Raw genomic sequence first — 25,404 nt, 5'->3', positions numbered from 1 at the left:
GTCTTTTACCCTACTAAAATTTACTCTCCTTTATTCTTCATCTTGAGGAAGCACGTTTCTAAATTCGGCTGAATTGCTCATTTTCTATCTGCAGGTGTCAACAGCAAGCATTGTGAACGTGGTCATAACGATCTCGTCAATACACCAGGGAGAAAATTTTTCTCCTCAAATGTGATATTTCACTTTTCTCTCTATAACATTTATTTCTCCTTTCCGTTTGCTTTATTATAAAAATATTTCTTCATTATATTTTCGTCTTCTTTTTTTCTTCTTTCCTTTTTTGAGATACTTTTTGACCCCCATCTCTTCTTTCCACTCTGTCTCCGCTTCCTATCTCTTCTTTCTCGTCTATATCATCCCGTTTCTTTTCTTCCTAAGGTCAAAGTTATTATCTCTTTCCTCTATCGGTATGACATTTTGTGTGCAACATGTTCCCTAAACTTCTCTCGTGTTTCCAGATGTATTGACTTGGAAGTTTGTTGAATGTGGGGACAATGTCTTGAAGCACCTGGAGAATGAGGAGTGTCATGTCTTTATCTTGTATAACTCGTACACGCTTTGTGACATTCATTTAATTTCAGTGTTTTTTTTTTTTCTAACTGTTGTTACTTGTTAGTATTTTAGTTGCTACATACCTAACTATAGTAAGTTAGGTACTTATGCAGTTACTGAGTCTGACTGACTGACGGACTGAAATAACAATCCACAGCATCTGTTGTTACTTGTTAGTATTTTAGTTGCTACATACCTAACTATAGTAAGTTAGGTACTTATGCAGTTACTGAGTCTGACTGACTGACAGACTGAAATAAAAATCCACAGCAATTGTTGCCGAAGCAGAGGAAAACAAAACGATAAATTTTGAGTTGCACCATTAGGTCATTAGTCTTGATATTTGCCACTCTCAAATGCAGAAAAACTGTCGGGGGAAAAAAGGTTGAAGAGTAGACAAGTTAATATTGAAAGTACCTCCTAAAGATGTCAGTCGAATTCCAATGATTAATGGGGAAAAATATTATTCTTTCGCCCTTCTTTCCCACCACTTCCACATCTTTTGCTCCTTTCCACAAGGTATGCTTTTTGAGAAATAGAAAAATTTGTGGCAACAGTAAGGTTTGACTTGTATTCTCACTGGTTTCCCGAATTCTTTTTTTAATAAATTGGAAGACATTTTTCAACTTCAAACTCAAAGGTATCTTTACTTCTCCCCTATAAGTTTTGTCCTAATGGAAACCCGTTTATTCTATTTGATTACAGAGATTGTAGAGTAGTAAGAGATCCACAGACTTTGAAATCCAAAGGATATGGATTCGTGTCATTTGTAAAAAAAGCGGTAAGTACAGAATTCTCTAATTTTGCTTTCTAGATTTTGGTTTATCAGAGATCAGTCATGCTTCAAAGATTTAAAGCTGCTAAACATAAGCACAACTGGTGCGCTTTGTTTATGCTTACTGACTTTATTCATTTTATTATTATTATTAATTTTTTCTTCAAATTAATTCTTTAAAAGAAAACTTTGGAAAAAAAATAAGCACAACTTCTAGTATTAGTTATGTTTTTGTTGTTTTCTTGAAGTCTTAATATTTTGTCAAGAAAATTATGAATTTTTTGTGAACATTTAGCAGCGTGTCCTTTGTTCTGTATAGGTGATTTAGTATTCCAATAATGGGTTTCACCAACCTCTTTTTTAGCCCGTCCTTCCTTAATTATTACGATAGTAATAATATAGGTGATTTAGTATTCCAATAATGGGTTTCACCAACCTCTTTTTTAGCCCGTCCTTCCTTAATTATTACGATAGTAATAAAAAAAGGTATAGTGGACGGGCTATTACATGAAAGTAAAATCGAAAAATCAAATCAAGAATACTAATAAACTGAATATTAAACAAATTAGGTAGGTACATAGGTATTCTTTAACCACGATCGAATAAACTACGGGCTAAAAAATTCCCGGAGGGACGGGCCCAGCTTGTTCTCCCCTTGACAGTCTGTAAACTTAACAGCCCTGACAAATCTATACAAATCAAATGGAACTTAACAGCCTGTTAGGCTTCTAGATGCTGATGAAATCTTGGTAAAATCCACTGTAAGACCATCATAATATTTAGCCCTTGACAGTCTGTAAACTTAACAGCCCTGACAAATCTATACAAATCAAATGGAACTTAACAGCCTGTTAGGCTTCTAGATGCTGATAAAATCTTGGTAAAATCCACTGTAAGACCATCATAATATTCAGATTGGAACCCCTTGACAGTCTGTAAACTTAACAGCCCTGACAAATCTATACAAATCAAATGGAACTTAACAGCCTGTTAGGCTTCTAGATGCTGAAAAAATCTTGGTAAAATCCACTGTAAGACCATCATATAATATTCAGATTGGAATACACTACATAATTATACATTATAGGGAGTAAAGGGACTTTTCAGTCTGTTCTGACAGTATAAGTAAGGTATATTATACTTACTATTTTATTCTATTCCAATAGATAGGGTATTCCCCTTTTGAAAATCTCACTCTACGCCACTCCCAACTCGAAACAGAAAACTGTAGCATGTCGGATGGAATTTCCGCCTGGAACAGCTACTTGTATGATCAGAGTATAGTAAAGTAAATATTGACACTAGCACGTTGCCACGTGTATTCAATCAAGTGAAACAATACAGGAGGCAGCACTGTATTGCTGAACAAATTGAACTAGTTTCAGTGTAAATCCAGGTAGGTATGTGGGTGTATTCATTTATGGGCAATTTCAAAGTTAGGTTGGTGTTACTGGATATCCTTTACGGCGCGATCTGTGAATTAAGGGCTGTTAGTATTCCTATAAATAGACTCGAAGTGCCAGGCAGACCAGACTTAGCAAAGTATAGCACGTTGCCACGTGTATTCAATCAAGTGAAACAATACAGGAGGCAGCACTGTATTGCTGAACAAATTGAACTAGTTTCAGTGTAAATCTAGGTATGTGGGTGTATTCATTTATGGGCGATTTCAAAGTTAGGTTGGTGTTACGGGACATCCTTTACGGCGCGATCTGTGAATTGAGGGCTGTTAGTATTCCTATAAATAGACTCGAAGTGCCAGGCAGACCAGACTTAGCAAAGTATAAAAGGGGTACTTGTGTGGAGGGGTTCAAAAGCAGGGACTGCCCTAATTTCACACTTCTATAATTCGCTCAGTCCATTGCCATTTTACTCCAATGGTTAATTAGTTTCATTTTTTGAACATACAATTTGTTTTTCTGTGTTTGTATCTTTTTCTTTTTTTTTATGGCAGAAACCCACTGTACTGAAAAATGTCCTTTAACTACATGTCTGCAGATGGATCCATTTTCGCTCTTAGGAACTTTACTGATGTTCGTAATATCCCCTTAGAAAAGCCTTTTTTTTTAGTGGATGTGTTGACATTACAGAGATTACTAATGGCAGTTATGAATTCATACATACAAACTTCATCCTCGTACATAGGTAAGTACCTACTTCCCAATGATATAAAAAGTATTTGATAACAAGATATTTAGGTACAATTTTTTTGTAAAAAAAAATTAGGAAAAAAAAAAAAAAAAAAAAAAAAAAAAAACAAATTTTGTTGTACCTATTTCAAATGCACAATTCACCCCCTATATTTAATTTTCCTACTTGGCGCAGGCACAACCACCGAGCTCCCTGAATACTTTTTTTAATAAATATTTTGTACACGGTTTCCTTTTATTTGAGAGGAAAATCTGGAAATAGGAAGTAGAGAAAGAAAAGGAGGGAAACACAGAGAAAGGAGAGAAAAAAATTTGACCCGATTACATTACTTTCCTTCCTATAGGATAAGGAAAGTAAAAAATTGGGTCCCCTCTTGCATTTCTACATCTTTACAAGGTATAGAAATCTCAACTCAGACAGGGTGGTTCAAGTGAAAATAATTAAAAAATAATAATAAAATACAAAATATAGGTGAGTAGGTAAACGTAGGTACATTTTTTTTTTAATCATTTATTAAATTTTAATGAAATATTTCCCCTGCATTTCTCTCTAGAAGATAATATTGAATTCTATGTACAAATGATTCTTTACAAAACGTTTAAATATATTTTGGACTATCTTTTAATCCCGACATAAACACCCAGTATAAAGCTATATTGTATAAGATATAGGAAAATGTACTTCCTATGTTAAATAAACCTGCCTAAACATAAACATTTAATGTTTTAATCATAATGTACAAACAAGGCCGTCTTCAGGGGGCCGAGGGGATCCGCCGCAACCCCCTTGGGCTTCCTTTTTGCTCCTTCACCATGGGGTGAACTCCGAAAATTTGGAGCATCCACACTCCCTGTTTGGACTCTTTGCCCCTCCCCCCGTCCCCTCAAAAAAAATCCTGGGTACGGGCCTGTGTACATATTTATTGTATACCTATACGTAGATTCTAAAAATTTAATCTGATTTCATTTAAGTCTCTCCCTCTGTTCGGTTCGTAAACAGAGGGGAAAGGAGAAAAAATTTTAATTCTTAATTTCAAAGGAAAAAGAAAAAAAACAGGTAGGAAGAGGACGAGAAAAGATGCAGAGGAGAAAAAAGATGGATTAGTAAAAGGAGAAGGTGAAGCGAAAGTATTCTATTTCAAAAAGATGTAAGAAGATAAATGTATCCCAATGAAGGTCCATACCAAATTTGGTGCTTTCCTGAATAAATGCAGCTTTTGGCCAAAATTGTGACGTTAGGCCACCCACTAAATCCCTTCATTCATCATGAAATCCTTCTCTATTCTATTGAAAATGCAAAATACGTTAAAAAATATTTTATCTCACACAAATTGGAAACTCAGGTAAACCCCTTGTCATTCGATAAATGTAGAAAAGAGAACACATAAAGGCAAAAACAATTAAGAGAAAATGTTTTCAAAAGAAGGAACGTAAATATTACGGAGAGAGAGAGAGAATGGATGGATGGATGGGGATTTGAAGATTAAGTCGAAAGGTAGGTATCTAGTGTTTCTTGCAGGGATCGTGTTCTTTGTAGAAATAGTGTTTTTAGTATTCCTCTTACCTGGATCCTCGTAAAATAATTTAAAAAAAAAATAGTTTGCATGTAGATATTCAATGTTTATTGAGGAAGATAACAGTCATCCTGTAAAAGTAGGTAGTTCAATCAACTGTACAACTCACAAAAAGACCCCCCAGAAGGCCCCCGCAGGACTAATGGGCCCAAAATTCCAAGAGAAGAAAGAATCTTTCCTTTTCCTTGTGTGTGAATATCTATGCTAATTTACATTCGCAGAAATTTTATTCACCAGAATCCCAATATTGACTTGTGTTTCAATGTTTCTAAATATATTCCAACATGTGTACCAAGGGGTACTTGTGTGGAGGGGTTCAAAAGCAGGGACTGCCCTAATTTCACACTTCTGTAATTCGCTCAGTCCATTGCCATTTTACTCGAATGGTTAATTAGTTTCATTTTTTGAACATACAATTTGTTTTTCTGTGTTTGTATCGCTCAGTCCATTGCCATTTTACTCGAATGGTTAATTAGTTTCATTTTTTGAACATACAATTTGTTTTTCTGTGTTTGTATCTTTTTCTTTTTTTTATGGCAGAAACCCACTGTACTGAAAAATGTCCTTTAACTACATGTCTGCAGATGGATCCATTTTCCCTCTTAGAAAATTTACTGATGTTCGTAATATCCCCTTAGAAAAGCCTTTTTTTTAGTGGATGTGTTGACATTACAGAGATTACTAATCGCAGTTATGAATTCATACATACAAACTTCATCCTCGTACATAGGTAAGTACCATCGCGATTTACAGAATTTTTGTAGAGCAAATTTTTTTCGAGTGAATACATTTTTTCAATTAAAATTTTATGCTGATTCCAAAAATTAGATAAAAAATGGGGGTTCCCATAAAAGTGACCTATATTTGGCAAAAAATGGGCCGCTATTGTATAAGATATAGGAAAATGTACTTCCTATGTTAAATAAACCTGCCTAAACATAAACATTTAATGTTTTAATCATAATGTACAAGCAAGGCCGTCTTCAGGGGGCCGAGGGGATCCGTCACAACCCCCTTGGGCTTCATTTTTGCTCCTTCGCCATGGGGTGAACTCCGAAAATTTGGAGCATCCACTCTCCCTGTTTGGACTCTTTGCCCTTCCCCCCGTCCCCTCAGGTTTTTCTTATTTTTTTTTTTTTTTTTTTTTTTTTAAATACCCCCTCTTCTGAAGCTTGTTTCCCCATTTTTGGTGTGATAGCACCTGTACTAAACCATAGGAAATCCAAGACGGCGCGCCATATTCTAATCTACCACGGCTTACTGTATTCTGGATACGGCACACTAAGACGGCCATACATCATACAACATCAGAGCGGCATCGGCATACCGTCTGCTGTTTTTATAGCTTCCCCTTTTGAAATTCTCATGCTCCGCCACTAGTTGTGAACCTGGAACCCTTAAGGGTTACCTTTTTTTACGATATTAGATTGTTGACTAGGAGGTTGGTTCTGTTAATCAATTCAAAATATTCAAATATTAGTTCATTATAAAAATAATGAAAATATCTTCAGCTAAATAAATGTCTAAAGAATCCAAATAATTGAGATGTTCATTGAAAAAAATGTGCACTCACACTGTTAATAATGATTGTTTCCTCTCTTACCCTTATTCTTTTTCCATCCGTTTTCTCTTTCTAATTCTTTGCTTTTTTTCTCAATTGTATTTATTTTATGTGTATCATTTCTTTTTTTTTTTTTTTTTTTTTTTTTTTTTTTTTTTTTTTTTTTTTTTTTTTTACATATCTTCTTCTATCTGTTCAAATTTTCTAGAATCTAGATGCTCAGTTTATAGCTCAAATGTATCATCCTTCTACATATTATATTTTATCGATGCCCATAACTTGAAATTCATAATATTATTATTTATATGTAGGTACGACGTACGTACTAAAATAAGATTTGTGAAGATACAGCAAGGTATTGGTGGTCATCACTACCCTTTTATATTGAATACTGAATACTTTTTCATTGAGATAAACTGACATTACTTGTGACCCTCATATCAACTACCTTTACTTCTGGTGCAGTGGGAATATGTCCTTAGTGGATTTGTTACTTCAAATATTTTTTAAGAAGCACATTTTACCTACTTTTTCATTGAGATAAACTGACATTACTTGTGACCCTCATATCAACTACCTTTACTTCTGGTGCAGTGGGAATATGTCCTTAGTGGTTTTGTTACTTCAAATATTTTTTAAGAAGCACATTTTACCCCGTCAGAAATGTCCACATTAATAATGATGAACTTACTTTCATGTTTGTTTGACCATCCCTTTGACCTTTTCAGAATATAAAAAAGTAAACATCAGGAAATGTCTGTTTATTTCATTTAAAACTTTAATTTGTCAACGGAGAAAAAATATCTTTGACTTTGTGATAAAAAAGAGGGAATTTCCCAAAAGACCAGAAACTTTTTAAAGCCTCGGAAAACTCTACAAATCTCTGAAGGGACATTTTTTTCATCCCTTAAATAAAAATCTAATTATCCATAATACGACTTTAAAAAGAGCGCTTCTTTTTTTATTAGTTCTTTATTTAAGTGGAAAAAGAAATATGTCAAGGTCCGTCCAAAGTGCTAACCCTTTCACAAGAACGAACGGTCCGGAACCCACAAGATTACAAGGTGCACATCACTTGTACAGGTATATCATACATGTTTATTATGAGCAGAGGTTATGTCAAGGTCCGTCCAAAGTGCTAACCCTTTCACAAGAACGAACGGTCCAGAACCCACAAGATTACAAGGTGCACATCACTTGTACAAGTATATCATACATGTTTATTATGAGCAGAGGTCATTAGGAGATATTAAGAAAAAGAACAATAAAAGGGCAATTTTGCCAAAACTAAGATGAGCTCGATTAATGTTTGGAGGAAAGGTCCGAAAAGATCATTTTACCTTACTCGTAATCTTCAATACAAGCTCATTATGACAAGGTTTCAACCTCTGTCAAGTCTTGAGTATTCATCTCAGTGAATAGTTTCACAAATCTGATAACAATTACCATTAGAACACCTGAATTCTAAATTAAAATCACTTTGGTCAAGAGGAATTTCTTGTGTAAACAATTCCACCTTTAACCGGATCATATTTTGGGTCCCAGGAAAATCCGTTTCCTCATTCTGATAACAATTACCATTAGAACACCTGAATTCTAAATTAAAATCACTTTGGTCAAGAGGAATTTCTTGTGTAAACAATTCCACCTTAACCGGATCATATTTTGGGTCCCAGGAAAATCCGTTTCCTCAACGGTAAATAGAGGGGGGCTAGTAAAACGAAAAGAAACATGCACGCTGGAAAGTTTCCCCTCAATAGTCTGGAGATAGCTTTATTCTGAAGAACTTTTTAAATGCCTCGTTGTATAGTATATATTTTTATTTTTTAATTTCCCAAGTTTGCCATAAATTATATAAAGTCAGAAATATTATCTAGCATAAAAAAAACAGCAATGCCTTTGATATAGGCGAGAGAGGGGATACTTGGAACGGTAGGGTAAAGAGGAGAGGCGTGATGGAAGAATGCTGAGCAGAAAAAAATGGAGTCTCATATTTACACTATCAAATTATAATTTTTATAGAGGAGAGAAAAAAAAAAGCTTTAATGAATTTCACTTTTAAAAGTCCTCACTTTTATGTGCAGTAAAGTCTTTGAGCCTGCATAGTCTCTCGAGACATTGTGCTATCTAGCTTGCATAAAGGGTATTAATAACATTTCTTTTTCAACGTTTAGAATTAACAGACTCTTTTCATTGGACGATTAATACGATAAATACGATGATCAACCGCTGAGATTATTGATGATGACTCGCTTGGTATCGTATCTACAGATATTTATAACTTAACTCTCTTTTCAAGTTTTCATTTTAATGAATTCACTTTTAAAAGTCCTCACTTTTATGTGCAGTAAAGTCTTTGAGCCTGCATAGTCTCTCGAGACATTGTGCTATCTATCTTGCATAAAGGGTATTAATAACATTTCTTTTTCAACGTTTAGAATTAACAGACTCTTTTCATTGGACGTTTTATACGATAAATACGATGATCAACCGCTGAGATTATTGATGATGACTCGCTTGGTTTTATTGTAACTACAGATAGGTATTTATAACTTAACTCTCTTTTCAAGTTTTCATGTTTAGCTACAATTTGTAAATTTTATATAAGTGGGAAAATTTTGGACACATTTTCACATATTATTATAATAAATAATAATCATAATTATTTATGTAGATATTGTAGATTATATCTGGTAAACATCCGTACAATATACCTTCATTCTAGTATAATACAGTTATTATAATTAGCATTAACATATTTTCTTTATAATATTGTGTAATAACTTAAAATAGAAAGGAGGTAAAGAGATCTTGATGGAAATAATAGTTACCTTCTACTCTAATAATAATGTGGATAAATAATAATAGGTGTAATCATCATAATAATTGAGGTAAAACATAATAGGTATCCCGTTCACTTAATTCATATACCCACATATACTAGACTCACTTAACTATTTTACTTTGATATTATAAGTTGTAGTTTTTTAATATTTTTTTAAAGGAAATGATGTTCTACAATTTCAGCATTTTTACTTATCCTAATTAAAGCTAAAAAAACGAAAAAGTTTAGGGGTACGTGAAAATTTCCACCTATTTATATTCCCCCTCATTAATCTCTGTCATTAGAAGGGAAAATGTTACTGCGGACCGGATAAGGAAAATTATTGTTAATAGCAATAATAATATAGGATGTTGAATACAGTGTGTTTCAGAACGATTTCAACGAGTACGAAAATAAATTTTGTGATCGAATTTGAGATCCATATTTGGCACTATGGAAACTGAAAAACCAGGTCGAATTTGGACAGTGCGAAGTAGTTTTAATCGTCTGAAATGTCTAAGGGGAAAGATAGGCGATTATTTCTTTCTGTGTTTGTCACTTTTGTGTACACTAAATAAATAAAAAAAGATACCTTTGGAGGGTCTTGTACTACGAATTTGTCCTCCAATGGCTTAATGGGGGGGTGAAAAGTTTTACTTACAATTCCTAATTAAAGCTAAAAAAAAAAACGAAAAGGTTTAGGGGTACGTGAAAATTTCCACCTATTTATATTCCCCCTCATTAATCTTTGTCATTAGAAGGGAAAATGTTACTGCGGACCGGATAAGGAAAATTATTGTTAATAGCAATATAATATAGGATGTTGTATACAGTGTGTTTCAGAACGATTTCAACGAGTACGAAAATAAATTTTGTGATCGAATTTGAGATCCGTATTTGGCGCTATATCAGTCACTTTCGAAAGACATGAATAATTGAATATTACAAAAATTCGCAAAGAAAAATCAGTTTGTATTTCTATCTATAGCTATACAATGTCTTATTTATATTTTTCGCTTCATTTTATTATTATTTTTACCTAAGAATTTACATAGATAGTAAACCAGGGTTAAACATTTTGTTATGGGTAAATTATGCATAATACTCGGTACAAACCGAGAGAAAATAAAAGAAATTTAAGTCGTCTATTTGTTTTCATTTACCCATTTTTATGTTGGGGGAAAAAAACTTGGAATTGTACTAATATATTAATTTAAGTATAAATAAATACAATGAAACTTTGTATGTAAAATATTTTTTGTACATTTTGTATCTCTTTGCTCTCTTTCCCCTCTTTATGAGCACACTTATTCCCTTTCGAAAATTTGCTTTCTCAACTGTTTGGAAGCCTTCCACAAGATCCCTTCACTGGATGATGACCAAGATTCCGTTGAGAACCTATTAGGATTCCTACGTTACACAAATGTCTATCACCTAATATAATATAGAAGTCAGCGCGAATGACCTTGTAGTTAAAGCGCTTTATCAAAAAAAAAAAAATAATAATAATAATAAAAATAAGAGCATAGTTAAGAACGGGGTTTAAATATTATTTAATGATAATTATGTTACCTGCCAGAACTTTGTTTTTATTTTATTTTTATGCTTTTAGCAAAAATAGTGTGTGTAGACGCCTACCTCCCTGGGATTTTACCATCAGTCAAGTTTAAAAGACAGGTTGGGTTAACTTTTTTTTACGATATTAGATTGCTGACTAGGAGGTTGGTTCTGTTTAATCAATTCAAAATATTCAAATATTAGTTCATTACAAAAAATAATGAAAATGTCTTCAGCTAAATAAAATAATGTCTAAAGAATCCAAATAATTGAGATGTTCATTGAAAAAAAAGTGCACTCACACTGTTAATAATGATTGTTTCCTCTCTTACCCTTATTCTTTTTCCATTCGTTTTCTCTTTCTACTTCTTTGCTTTTTTTTCTCAATTGTATTTATTTTATGTGTATTATTTCTTTTTAATTTAAAAACTATTTCTATTATTTTTATTTTATTTCTTCTAATTTGGTTCGTTTTCTTCTAGTTCGTACATTTTTAAATTCTCATTTAGTACTCGCGGTTTTGATAAAGAAAATTACATTTTCTTCTCTTTCTTTTATTCCTTCTTTTCTTTGCAATTTTTATTTTCGCTGTTCTTATTAAACTTAAATTAGTTAATATATGATGCCGTTTATTTCATTCCTTAATTCCTAGCCGTTTCTGAGATATAAGCGTGGTTCGCAAATCACGAACCACCCTGTATATAGGAGAAAAAAGAAAGAGAAAAGGAAGATAGTGGGAGAAAAGAGAGGAGGAAAGATATAGTTGAGAGGGAGAGAAATTGGGGGGAAATGAAGGGAAAGATAGAAAGGAAGAGAGAGCGAAAAAAAGAGGAAAAAGAAGAAATAGAAAACAGGATTATCGGGAGGGATAGGAAGAGAGAGAGAAACGGATAGGAAGAGAAAGAAAGAATAGTTAATATTCCAGCCATGTGCTTTGTGCAAGCATGCAGTTTCATTAACAATGTTATTGGATCGTCTTATTGTTTCTCTTTTGTTGAGGACAAAACATTCGAAACAACAATGCACTAACTTTGCAGTAATTACAGATGCTATGGATAAAATTATAACTGACTTTCTTTATTGATACCAAGGAACATAGAGCTATAGAAATAAAACTTATTGACAACATTCAAAGCTCATTTGAATTCATACAAATTTCTGTAAATTTTATTTTTGATAATCATGATGAATAACTTTATTTTTGATTGAAAATAATTTTCGCTCTCTTCGAGTAGGTACCTATTTCGAAACGTTATCTCGTAGAAAGAAGTTCTGCCATCTTTACCATTGAAAGGAGTTCTGACATCTCCACTATTGAAAGTAGTTCTGACATCTCCACCATTGAAAGTAGTTCTGACATCTCCACCCATGAAAGGAGTTATGACATCTCCACTATTGAAAGGAGTTCTGACATCTCCACTATTGAAAGGAGTTCTGGTAATTTTAGTGATTGATATTACGAATATATTGAAGGGTCATACTTGGAACCATAGTAAAGGCATGCTCGAGAATACTCCAAAAGTTCAAAATTCGGACTAATTATCTAATACCTATACTGAATAACTGAAGAGCAGTCAGAACAAAAAATAATTTTAATGAGCTAATTATCATTCTAAAGCTTTCCGACCACAATAATCCCTGGAAAAAAAACATTAAAACTTCAAAACTCATTAAATTCAATTAATTTTAATTTTTTATGCATAACTTTTAATGCATTTATAAAACTTTCATGTCACAAAATAATATAATGTACGGGGCATGCTAATTATTTTAGAGTATCTATTTTACTATGCAACCGGTCTGATGTTGGAGGGCCCTTGCAACTTATGTTGCAAACTGTCACAACAACATGGTGCCAAAACCATCAATTCCTATTATCATCCCCATGTTTTTGACCTCTTTTGCGAGATTTTACTTTGAGAATCCTGATTTCATTGTTGGAGTTGAATTTTTTGTGTCCATAGTCCATACCCCATCAAGGAAATTTTATGCTTTACAATATTAGGTACTCGTATGTGTAGGTTCCAGTTGTCCCCAATTAAGGTGTGATAAGTCCTATGCTGGTGTTTTTAGTAGCCCCAATTGAGCAGTTTTTTTCTAACTTATTAAATATAATGAGATACAAATAAACTTCAAATTTATTTTTAAAGTAATAACACAAACATTAGAATACCTTTGTCCTCGGCTGCTAACATCACCTGTGTACAAAAACCTCCAAAAACTTGTCACACTTATAGTGGACATTAAAGATACTGTCTTCATAAGGATCGGAAGAGAAAACAATGGAAAAATGCTGAAGATGTACTCAAGGTCACTCTTATCACAAAAGAAAAAGAAACTTAATGCACTTCAAGTAGAAAACTTGTCAAGGACAAGCTTATAATTAAGAGACATTAGAGGAGACGTGCTCTATAGATAGCGACGGCTTTTGTGACGTCAGAACGAGTGCTTGGCTTGGAAAATGACTCGGAAAAGCTGCTTGCCGGATTGGACGTTTATTGTGACCTAGGCCTTGATAGCCAGGCCGTGATCTCGAGTCAGTTGAAGAGGAGAAAGAAGAAGTAGAAAAATAGAATAATGATTAACACATTAAATAATTTCACTATGGTTCAAAGTAATAATAATAATAACAAAAAATATAACTCAAAATCATGTACCTATCAAGATTCTAAAATGTTTAGACCGCCCGCCCTTCTCAAATTTCATATTACCTATGTCAGTGCCCCCCTAAAGATCGGAAATAGGGCAACCTAATTCCTAGCTCCAATGTACTAACCCTTGACAATGTTTTGACTCTAATTTCAGGAAGCGGAAAGTGCCATCACAGCCATGAACGGTCAGTGGCTAGGGAGTCGAAGTATTAGGACGAACTGGGCCACGAGGAAACCTCCAGCACTGAAAACAGAAGGTAAGAGCTTTTCCTTTTCCATTATTTTTGAAATTATTTGTTCCACAACGATTGTTTTGTTACTTCATTTTATTAGTATAGGCACTATAGGCTGTAGGACAATAGGTATTACACAAATTGAAAATATCTAGGTATCAATAACTTATTTCAGATCCTCATTCAAGTTTCCTTAGGAGCTAAGAATAAGGCCCATCACTATGACAGAAAAATATTATTTGCTTAACTACTGTTTCAGCTCCAAATTGTCTATGATGTGAATAAGTTAAGATCAAAGTTTAAACAATATTATCATCAGTACCTAGTTCTCTGGTTAGCACTCATTCTTGTTAGAAAACCTAAGATCTTGGAACGAAAAGTTCCTTAGAGTTCTTGCCAAATCTGACAACTGACAATGTCCTGTTGATTTAGAATTAAGAACAGGAATAACACGAGTCGACACACGAGACCCACATAAGACAAGCTACTTGAAAACATGAAAGATAAAATAACATCAATGTAACGAATGCAAAACTAGCACTCATTCTTGTTAGAAAACCTAAGATCTTGGAACGAAAAGTTCCTTAGAGTTCTTGCCAAATCTGACAACTGACAATGTCCTGGTGATTTAGATTTAAGAACAGGAATAACACGAGTCGACACACGAGCTCCATATAAGACAAGCTACTTGAAAACATGAAAGATAAAATAACATCAATGTAACGAATGCAAAAACCCCCCAATCCTTGTCTTGGCTTGCCAGTATTTACCTTAACTGTGCTGGAATTGGGAATGAGCGAAAATCCTTGAGTGGAAGACAAATAGGAAGAAGAGGATTAGAAAAAGGGAGGGAGGAAAATAAGGAAAGTCTTCATATTAACCTGTAATAGCTCCTGGCGGTCCTATTTCAGCAAAAAATGTGTTTGCTGTAATGGGCAGACGGCTTTATCTGCTGTAGACCAAATAACGTGAGGACATTTTCCTGTCGTTCATATCTTTTTTACCAACCAAAACGATATTTATATTGCTTCTTAGGCCAGCCATCCACTATGAGGTAGACCTTACTCTATCAGGTAGACCTAAACCCTGAGTGGCTGGCCTTAGTCTACATTCGCTTTGTTTTGGTTCACATTTTTCGATGTATCTTTTTTACCAACCAAAACGATATTTATATTGCTTCTTAGGCCAGCCATCCACTATGAGGTAGACCTTACTCTATCAGGTAGACCTGAAACCTGAGTGGCTGGCCTTAGTCTACATTCGCTTTGTTTTGGTTCACATTTTTCGATGGGGAAACTGAAAAACCAGGTCGAATTTGGACAGTGCGAAGTAGTTTTAATCGTCTGAAATGTCTAAGGGGAAAGATAGGCGATTATTTCTCTCTGTGTTTGTCACTTTTGTGAACACTAAATAAATAAATAAGGAAAGTAAAAAAGATAGCTTTGAAGGGTCTTGTACTACGAATTCGTCCTCCAATGGCTTAATGGGGGGTGGAAAGTTCTACAACGGGGGGGCGGATACATTTGAGGGGAGCAAAGGTGATACATTTGAATAATGCAAAGACTGCGAGGTGTATTATTAGGTGCTCTTATGTGAGAGTTTGGGTTATGGTTACCGGATGGAGAGAGAGAGAGAGTAAGAGAGATAGAAGAGACCGGGAAAAATGAGGGGAAGGGAGAGAATGAGAGAAAGGGAATAAACATAGACAAGAACAAAGAGGGAAGGAAAAAAACAAGAGAATGCGAAGAGCAGACAACCTACACATCAGGAATCAGAATCTAGAAATGAAACTTTTTTACTATCGAACGCCCACAAATTCGAGACAAAATCTCCTTTCCTCCTTTTAAATTATAATACGGAAAGTATGTGGAACAGAAAGTCAATAAAATAAGTAAAGAAGAGAATGATGGAATGAGGGAGAAGATGACAAAGTGTGGGAGGAAAGCAAAGGCAAAATACATTTGAATAATGCAAAGACTGCGAGGTGTATTATTAGGTGCTCTTATGTGAGAGTTTGGGTTATGGTTACCGGATGGAGAGAGAGTAAGAGAGATAAAAGAGACCGGGAAAAATGAGGGGAAGGGAGAGAATGAGAGAAAGGGAATAAACATAGACGAGAACAAATAGGGAAGGAGGGAAGGAAAAAAAAACAAGAGAATGCGAAGAGCAGACAACCTACACATCAGGAATCAGGATCTAGGTAGAAATGAAACTTTTTTACTATCGAACGCCCACAAATTCGAGACAAAATCTCCTTTCCTCCTTTTAAATTATAATACGGAAAGTATGTGGAACAGAAAGTCAATAAAATAAGTAAAGAAGAGAATGATGGAATGAGGGAGAAGATGACGAAGTGTGGGAGGAAAGCAAGGAAAGCAAAGGCAAAAGGGGGGGAACGCTGAAGGAACACAGAAAAAACAAAAGAATTGTAAATTTGAGTCGGGATAAAAAATGGATACTCATAAAGCATGTTGTGTTGGAAGATAGGAAAATACAACATGAAAAGATAAAATCCCTTCAGATTCTACAGGGTGAAAAAGGAAATCTTCAATGTACAGGGTCTAGGTGGACAATTTTTTTGGTTTTATACCATCAGTGAACCATGACAAAGGAAGAGATATCTAAATATTGCATTTCTGAATTTAGTCAAAATAGTATAATAGCTACCTATAAGGAGTGAAATTACTATTGAAGGCAAACAACCGTTGGACAGCGATGAAAAAATACACCTATGCAATCTTTACAGTCTCAAATCGGACAGACAAACGGAAGAGGTCAGTCCTAGTATTTCAGAGACAAAAAGGATAAAAAGAGGACGAAGAATATGGACAAAGAAAGAGGGAACGCTGGAGGGGAAAAAAGAATGGAGAAAATCTCTGTAAGAAAAAAAGGAAAAAAATGGGATAATTTTTCCACACCATTGAGAAGTAGTATGATCTTTGCTTTTCCAGTGGCGCAACCTGTGATTAGTGTTTTGTACTATGTAGTACCTATCATGTATCTACCCAGTGTCTTGAATGAGTGAAAATATATTAAACAATTTTTTTTTCTTTTTTACCCCTTGAATAAAATTACCTATTTGTCCACTATACCAGAATAATAAACTATGACAATGAAATTTACTAAATATTACACTTTCCCCTCAAGAAATGTTCAACAAATCTGGGTCTATTTCGATATTAGGCTCTGGTTTTCTATCATGAAAATAAGACGATCATTTTGAAAGAGGCCCGAAATTGCTGCGTAGCGTCGACTTCTTCTATCTCATCATCATCATCATCATCATCATCATCATCATCATCATCATCATCATCATCATCATCATCATCATCATCATAACTATAAATCTTCAGATTGGTTTGCAGTTCTCCGTTCTAGCAGATTGGTTTGCAGTTCTATAGCAGAAGTCTTCCTATTCATTTCAGTGTATGACATCCGGAGTATTTCACGGACAAGTACGGTCTTCTTTTTTCACATTTCCCCAACTTACCTCACACTGCAAAGAGCAGGGATCGAAATAAAAAATCTTGCCAAATAGTCATATTTTCTTATTTTCCTTTCCGAAGCTCTTCTACGAGTACCTACGAGTATGCAAGGGAAGTCATATTTTTTTTTCGAAATTCCCCTTCTTCTGAAGCTTGTTTCACCACTTTTGGTGTGATAGCGCTTGTACTAAACCATAGGAAATCCAAGACGGCGAGCCATATTCTATTCTACCACGGTTTACTGTATTCTGGATACGGCACACTAAGACGGCCATACATCATACAACATCAGACCGGCATCGGCCTACCATCTGCTGTTTTTATAGTTTCCCCTTTTGAAATTCTCATGCTCCGCCACTAGTTGTGAACCTGGAACCCTCGGATCCTTCTGTATCGACAGATTTCCATTGCTGGAATGTTCCTCCTCCGTGCATTGAGAGCGTCATGTTAAACGATCTCTTATCAATCTTACATCTCTTGCTGCTGAGTTTATTACACATTCTTCAGTGATACAGGAGAGAAAAGAAAAAGGAAAGGATGATAGAAGATATTGAGGAGAAAAGAGAGGATGAAAGATAGGATGTATATTTTGTATCTCTTTGCTCTCTTTCCCCTCTTTATGAGCACACTTATTCCCTTTCGAAAATTTGCTTTCTCAACTGTTTGGAAATAAGAGCATAGTTAAGAATGGGGTTTAAATATTATTTAATGATAATTATGTTACCTGCCAGAACTTTGTTTTTATTTTATTTTTATGCTTTTAGCAAAAATAGTGTGTGTAGACGCCTACCTCCCTGGGATTTTACCATCAGTCAAGTTTAAAACAAGGGTTGGGTTAACTTGATAATTTTTCCACACCATTGAGAAGTAGTATGATCTTTGCTTTTCCAGTGGCGCAACCTGTGATTAGTGTTTTGTACTATGTAGTACAGTACCTATCATGTATCTACCCAGTGTCCTGAATGAGTGAAAATATGTTGTTAAACAAATATTTTTTTTCTTTTTTACCCCTTGAATAAAATTACCTATTTGTCCACTATACCAGAATAAAACTATGATAATGAAATTTACTAAATATTACACTTTCCCTCCAAGAAATGTTCAACAAATCTGGGTCTATTTCGATATTAGGCTCTGGTTTTCTATCATGAAAATAAGACGAGCATTTGAAAGAGGCCCGAAGTTGCTGCGTAGCGTCGACACTGATTGTCCATGAAGATGGGAAACAAGCTCGTGGAAATAAAAAAAGAAAATGAAAACGAGACGGAGAGAAAGGAATAAAGAAAGAGAGGGAGGGAAAGGGAGGAGTAGAGAAAGAGATGGAGACAAAGGGAAAGGAATGGAGAAAGGGAAATCGAGAAAAAAGAAGCAAGAGAAAGAAATAGAGAGTGAGGGATAGGTGTAGAGAAAGATATGAAGGTGAAGGGAACGAGAGGGAAAGGGGAAAAGAGAATGGAATAGAAGGGAGGGAGAGAAAGGAACTGAGAAAGAGAGACAATTCGGTTTAACTTTAACTCTTGGATTGAGCTGTTTGATTGGATAAAAAATTTGAAATCAACCAATGAAATTGTTGCTTCAAAAAGTCACTTGAACCAAGTTTGAACTCGAATAGTGGTTCCGGCCATAGTAGGCATAATATGATAGAAATAGAAAGTAATAAGGAGTCTACATGAAAAAGTAATCGATAGTAATACACTATACCTAGTGAAATATTTGCCAACATGTTCGAATTAACGGGAGAAGGGGGGAATATTATAAAGTCATTCCATATTTCAATACTTTTGACAGTTGTGAAATTGAAATATCTTCTTTTGAAAAAATAAAGCATGGGCAATATTTTGATCTAAACATAGATACAGTGTGACAGTACAGAATAGTTTTTTCTTGGAGTTTTTTTCCTGGCATATACGAGTATAACACAAATAGTTTTTTCAGAGGTAAAAAAAGCGTGCTACCTCTTTGGTGCAAATGTCATTAGAAAGGATTGGCCTTATAAATAATAATAATGTCAAATTTTGAAAAAAAGCGTGCTACCTCTTTGGTGCAAATGTCATTAGAAAGGATTGGCCTTATAAATAATAATAATGTCAAATTTTGTTTTTTTTTTATCATTATTATTATTATTATTTTTCTTTAGATGAGTTATGACGTTATGTGATGAGTCTTTTTTTAAAGCTCACGCTTTGAACCGTTCGACTCATTCTACTTTATATTGTATACGTATGTATTGTGTATGGGGAACCTATTTTCATTGATTTTAGAAGTGATTTTACCTACTCGTGCAGTACAAACGAGAGGGCCAAAGCCATAAAATACATGACTAGCAATAAGACAGATTGGGAAGACTATAGAGTCGACTCAACAGGTTTTCCTCAAGACCTATCGATACTGAAGAGGATAAAGAAGTCAAAAGGTGGAAGAGATAATACCTATGACGAATCAGAAGAGAAGAGAGAGTGATAAAAATAGTGAGAATAGAGGAAAGGAAATAGTGTTGAATAACGTTGAGAAAATAAACTAGCTTCTTCAGGGATAGGTTTTTTTATGCCACTAGCACCAGTTGGGACTTCCAAACGGTAGTAAAAAAAAAAATCCATTTTCAAAGGAATTGGAAACCATTTTCCCAATTCTCTTGGGTTCACAGATCCTGGATAAAATAAGCCTGGAGGCTAATAAAATTAAGCTTGTGACCAAATGGTCCATGTATTGTGACTGAAAAGGTCACTTCTAGAATGCACTCTAGGTCCCGAGTTTCTTGTTTCAATAAGAAATTTGTATGAACGCCTGGTATTTGTACTAAATATGCAATGTGCAATAGATTTTGCATTGTATTTGTGACATCTCCACCAGCACCATAGAAAACATTGCACTCATTGGATTATTTATTTTCACTGTTGCATATTATTATTAATTTATTATTGTCTTCCAGAATTACCTACTGTAGTATTAATTTTAGTCAATTCGTTTTGAGTTCTTCTTTGGTATTGTAGACGCAGTCATACCCAATTACCAAGGACATTAGTAATAAAACATTGCACTCATTGGATTATTTATTTTCACTGTTGCATATTATTATTAATTTATTATTGTCTTCCAGAATTACCTACTGTAGGTCAATTCGTTTTGAGTTCTTCTTTGGTATTGTAGACGCAGTCATACGGTCATACCCAATTACCAAGGACATTAGTTGTGAAGAGACTCAAGCTCCATGCAGGAGACAAAAGACGAGCTAAGTGGAAAAACTATTTTTAGAAAAGAGAGCTTCTTTTATGTTCCCTAGCCTCTCTCTCCCTTCCTCCCTCCCTTTCTTTAGGGCCCTTGCAACTTATGTTGCAAACTGTCACAACAACATGGTGCCAAAACCATCAATTCCTATTATCATCCCCATGTTTTTGACCTTTTTTGCGAGATTTTACTTTGAAAATTCTGATTTCATTGTAGGAGTTGAATTTTTTGCGTCCAAAGTCCATACCCCATCCAGGGTGCCTAGAAATTTTATGCTTTACAATATTAGGTACTCGTATGTGTAGGTTCCAGTTGTTCCCAATTAAGGTGTGATAAGTCCTATGCTGGTGTTTTTTGTAGCCCCAATTGAGCAGGTATGTGTAGGTTCCAGTTGTTCCCAATTAAGGTGTGATAAGTCCTATGCTGGTGTTTTTTGTAGCCCCAATTGAGCAGTTTATTTTTAAAGATTTTGAGGGCTCCTGTAAGGTCCAATAAAGAACAAATTCAGAATCAAGAAGGAAATATCTTTTAAAACATTAATTAGAAGTCAAAAGGTGGAAGAGAAAATACCTATGACGAATCAGAAGAGAAGAGAGAGTGATAAAAATAGTGAGAATAGAGGAAAGGAAACAGTGTTGAATAACGTTGAGAAAATAAACTAGCTTCTTCAGGGATAGGTTTTTTTTATGCCACTAGCACCAGTTGGGACTTCCAAACGGTAGTTCTTCCTTCTCCTCCTCCTTCTTTTCCTTTATTTTCCACCTACAATTTCCACCTCATTCTTCTCGCCCCTTCTTCCTTTTCTTTTCTCCTCCTCCTCCTTTATTTTATATTTTCTCTCCCCCAGCCCCAGTATAATAATAAAACGAAACATAACTTCTACATTTTGAGGTGAAAATTTATGAGATTCGGAGTAAACTTGCTCTACCCCGCCAAAAGTCATACGAATGTGATACGGAATACAAACTTGACTAGCTCATCTTTCTGTTACTTCCAAAGCCAAACCATACATACCTACTCCATGTATTGCATATCTGTGGGTTGTAAGTACATACCTATTATGTATTCTGAATTTGCTGAATCTTGATGTTTCTATGTATGTTATAGGTAATATATGCGATGTTATAGGTAATTGTGACATTTATTGTCTCTTTTGCTTTCTCTCTTCTTCCCTTCCTTTGTCTCTCTCACAGACGAGCTAAGTGGAAAAACTATTTTTAGAAAAGAGAGCTTCTTTTATGTTCCCTAGCCTCTCTCTCCCTTCCTCCCTCCCTTTCTTCATTTTTTCTCTCCCCTTCTTTTTTTCTCCTCCTCCTTAATTTTTATTTATTTAAAGTTGACATAATAATCTAAATAGTCATTAAAAAATCTTCCGGAAACTTAGGTCGACAAATAAAACCACAGTAAAAATCCGGCCTGACTTTCAAAATAATAATTATACCTACATGAAGAGGAATCGTGTAATGTTCATGTCTAAGTCAAGGAAGAACTCACGTAATTAAAAAGGGAAAAAGCGTAGAGACAAGTTTAGTTTGAATTGTGTAAGTTGTCTTTTGAGTCGTAAAATAAACTACCTCCCACTTTCCCTCGTCTCCATTAGAAAGTTATCTGGTACCAAGTAGCACGGACAGATTTCGAAAGCTTTATTAGTAGAACGTCACAAATTATTAACCCGTTGAGTATACTTCTGAAACTTTGACGAGAGACTATTTAATCACTCTCGTGATGGTCATTTCTGCCCTCATCAACCCACGAAACTATTAGAAACTCAATAAATAAAAATACCTATTCGAGCCCCTCTAATACATACCTACATAATGGATGAAAATATACTCACACTAATGGTACCAAGTAGCACGGACAGATTTCGAAAGCTTTATTAGTAGAACGTCACAAATTATTAACCCGTTGAGTATACTTCTGAAACTTTTGACGAGAGACTATTTAATCACTCTCGTGATGGTCATTTCTGCCCTCATCAACCCACGAAACTATCAGAAATTCATAAATAAAAATACCTATTCGAGCCCCTCTAATACATAATGGATGAAAATATACTCACACTAATACTGTACGTAAAACTTGCCTATTTTACTAGTGAAATAGGTACTTCATAAATAATTCAATAACCCATAGTAGAAGGCGACATAAATCAACTTCTTCAAGTGATTAGGGGGCACTCAAATGTAACAATATTTACACGATTCACCCACGTTTTACTATTGTCCTCTAAATAAAGGGTCAGCTAATATTATTTAAAATTCAGTATTGCCTAGGTAATAATTTGATATGTGAGGGAGAACCCTTTCATCTGCTAAGGCCACATTAGGTTGTATGCCATCTAGCATATGAGGGGCCAGTGGAAATGATTGTTTATAACATCATCATTACTATTACTTACATTTTTTTTTTTTTTAACTTCATTACTATTATTTATTTTTCCTACATCACGTGACACATAGCTACATACATTGAAGTTACGATTTCCCTTTTTTTTTTTTTTTTTTTTTTTTACCCCCAAGGTAAAATGTTATCCGTGTCAAGACCAACCGCAGACTTTTCCGGAACTAATGATCATTTTATTTTCATTTCGTGCTCAAAATGGTGTCAATGTTATTTAAAGATTGATTATAAAGAATAATCTTCTTCGGTATGTCAGTTAATCAGGTTGCTCAATTCTAAACGTACATGTTGGTAAAAATTAATAGGAACATGATTGAATTTTATTGTTTTTTTCTGGTTTGCTGAAATTTTAGTTAGAGCATCCTCAAAACAGTCAAAACTCGAACTATTTTCCACCAATTTTAAGATGACCATGTTAACACTTCATACAAGTATTGGTAGGTTAATTATTCATATTAGATACTATGTAACAGGTAACTTGCTTGTTCAATAGTTTATCGTATTCTGAACACCACATTTCATTTTTGTTCTCATTTCAGATTAATAAAACTATTTTCCACCAATTTTAAGATGACCATGTTAACACTTCATACAAGTATTGGTAGGTTAATTATTCATATTAGATATCTACTATGTAACTTGTTTGTTCAATAGTTTATCGTATTCTGAACACCACATTTCATTTTTGTTCTCATTTCAGATTAATAAGTTTAAAATAAGTCCGGTAAAATAATTATCCTGAGAGATAGTAAACGTTTAAAAAAGGGTTAAGACGTAAGTCTTCCAAAGCCAAACCATACATACCTACTCCATGTATTGCATATCTGTGGGTTGTAAGTACATACCTATTATGTATTCTGAATTTGCTAAATCTTGATGTTTCTATGTATATGTTATAGGTAATATATGCGATGTTATAGGTAATTGTGACATTGATTGTCTCTTTTGCTTTCTCTCTTCTTCCCTTCCTTTGTCTCTCTCACTCTCTACCTATTCCTAACCCCGCCTCACTCATTCTCCCTCTAAATAAATAAAAAAAAAAACAAAGGATATTACCAGAAAAAAATCCCTTTTTATGCATATCCTGGGAAATCACTGCTACTATTTTCCACCCTTCTGTCCCCTTTTCCCTACTATCTCTCCTCTATCTCCCCCCACCTTGTTCTTCTTTGTCTCCTTTTTTATCCCCTCTCGGGTTTTATTTTGCTCCTTTTCCCGATTTTTTTCTCTCTTCTCCTTCCTTCCCTTCTGTCCTTCGTTTTCGAAGCTTCTGAAAAAAAAAAAATCAAAAATTTACCAAACACAAACAAAATTACAGGATAAGTAGGAATAAAATTGACACTTGAAACCCTATTTTTTCTGTTAGCTGAAGGTGAGAGACGAAGTAATCTCATATATTATTAAACATCCTAGACCTAGAGGGCAAAAAGAGAGAGTAAAATACGACGAAGGATAGGGAGAAAGAGACAAAGAGACAAGGTAAGGTGGTAAGGTAAGAGAGTAAGAGGGAAAAAGAGAGGAAGGTACTCGTATGTGAGAGGACTAAGAGGGTAAAGGTTAGAGAGTAAAAGTAAGGGAGGGAGACAGAGTGAAAAAGAAGGAAAAATGGGGGAAGAAAAGGGACTTAAGAGACAGAAGGGAGAAACAGAGATTATTTCTATGCAATTTGGATTTCTTTGGCTTCTCAGTTCGTGAATTTCAGCTCTGATAGGCTCTTGATAATTGTACAAAAGAGTTAATCGAACCCAAAGCTCATACTTATATCTCCAATGGAAATGAAAGCTTTGCATTCAACCAAAAGGAAAAAAAAGCCTTTTCCCCCATTGTTGTAGCTGCTGCAACTGATGAGTCGACAAAAATAAAAGTAATCGTCAATAAATAGGACTAACAAAAAGTAGAATGGGTCTAACAAATTACCACCCCATTTGAGGCCATACATATCTCTTGTCCCAAAGTAGGGATGTTGTCCCAAAGAAAGGACATGATGCTTCTTGTTCTTCAATTACTTTAATTTTCTTCTAGAGCTATACACAAAGAGAATTCAGTCCTATTCTGTTTTACCTGGTTTCTGGTGAAGAATCAATTCCTAATGATTTGCAGATAGGTATCCATCAGATTAATTCTAACTTTCTAACAGATAATCACAATACATATTGGACCAATAGCATCGGCTCATTTTACCTTCGCTCGATTTTCTTTCTACCTAAATTCCCCCCGAAATCTACACCATAATTAAGATGGCTGACCTATCTTTGCTGGTAAAAAAAGAACTTTTATTTCCACAATACATGTCCTCTCTTTTTTCATTTCCTTTTTCCTTCGAATTTTCAGATTACTTTTTTTCTCCTCGAATAGTACTTCCGTTCTTTTGTGCACGTTTAGTTGGGTTTTTTGTTCAACGTATGTTGGAACGT

At 34.6% G+C, this 25,404-nt stretch overlaps 1 protein-coding gene across 1 annotated transcript; it reads left to right on the top strand.

Annotated features, from left to right (window-relative positions):
- Window positions 1-1,257: 1,257 nt before the first annotated feature.
- Window positions 1,258-23,764, top strand: LOC103515234 (nucleolysin TIAR-like; the record flags this gene model as incomplete). Its single annotated transcript, XM_026827982.1, has 3 exons — window positions 1,258-1,333; window positions 13,799-13,901; window positions 23,691-23,764. Coding segments are annotated over 3 exons (184 nt in total), but the record flags the coding sequence as incomplete, so codon positions are not given.
- Window positions 23,765-25,404: the final 1,640 nt, after the last annotated feature.

Source organism: Diaphorina citri, unplaced genomic scaffold, assembly GCF_000475195.1.
Source record: "Diaphorina citri unplaced genomic scaffold, Diaci psyllid genome assembly version 1.1 scaffold1300, whole genome shotgun sequence".
Lineage (NCBI taxonomy): Eukaryota > Metazoa > Arthropoda > Insecta > Hemiptera > Psyllidae > Diaphorina > Diaphorina citri.
The sequence above is the reverse complement of the archived record's forward strand: the minus strand, read 5'-3'. Positions and strand labels throughout refer to the sequence as shown.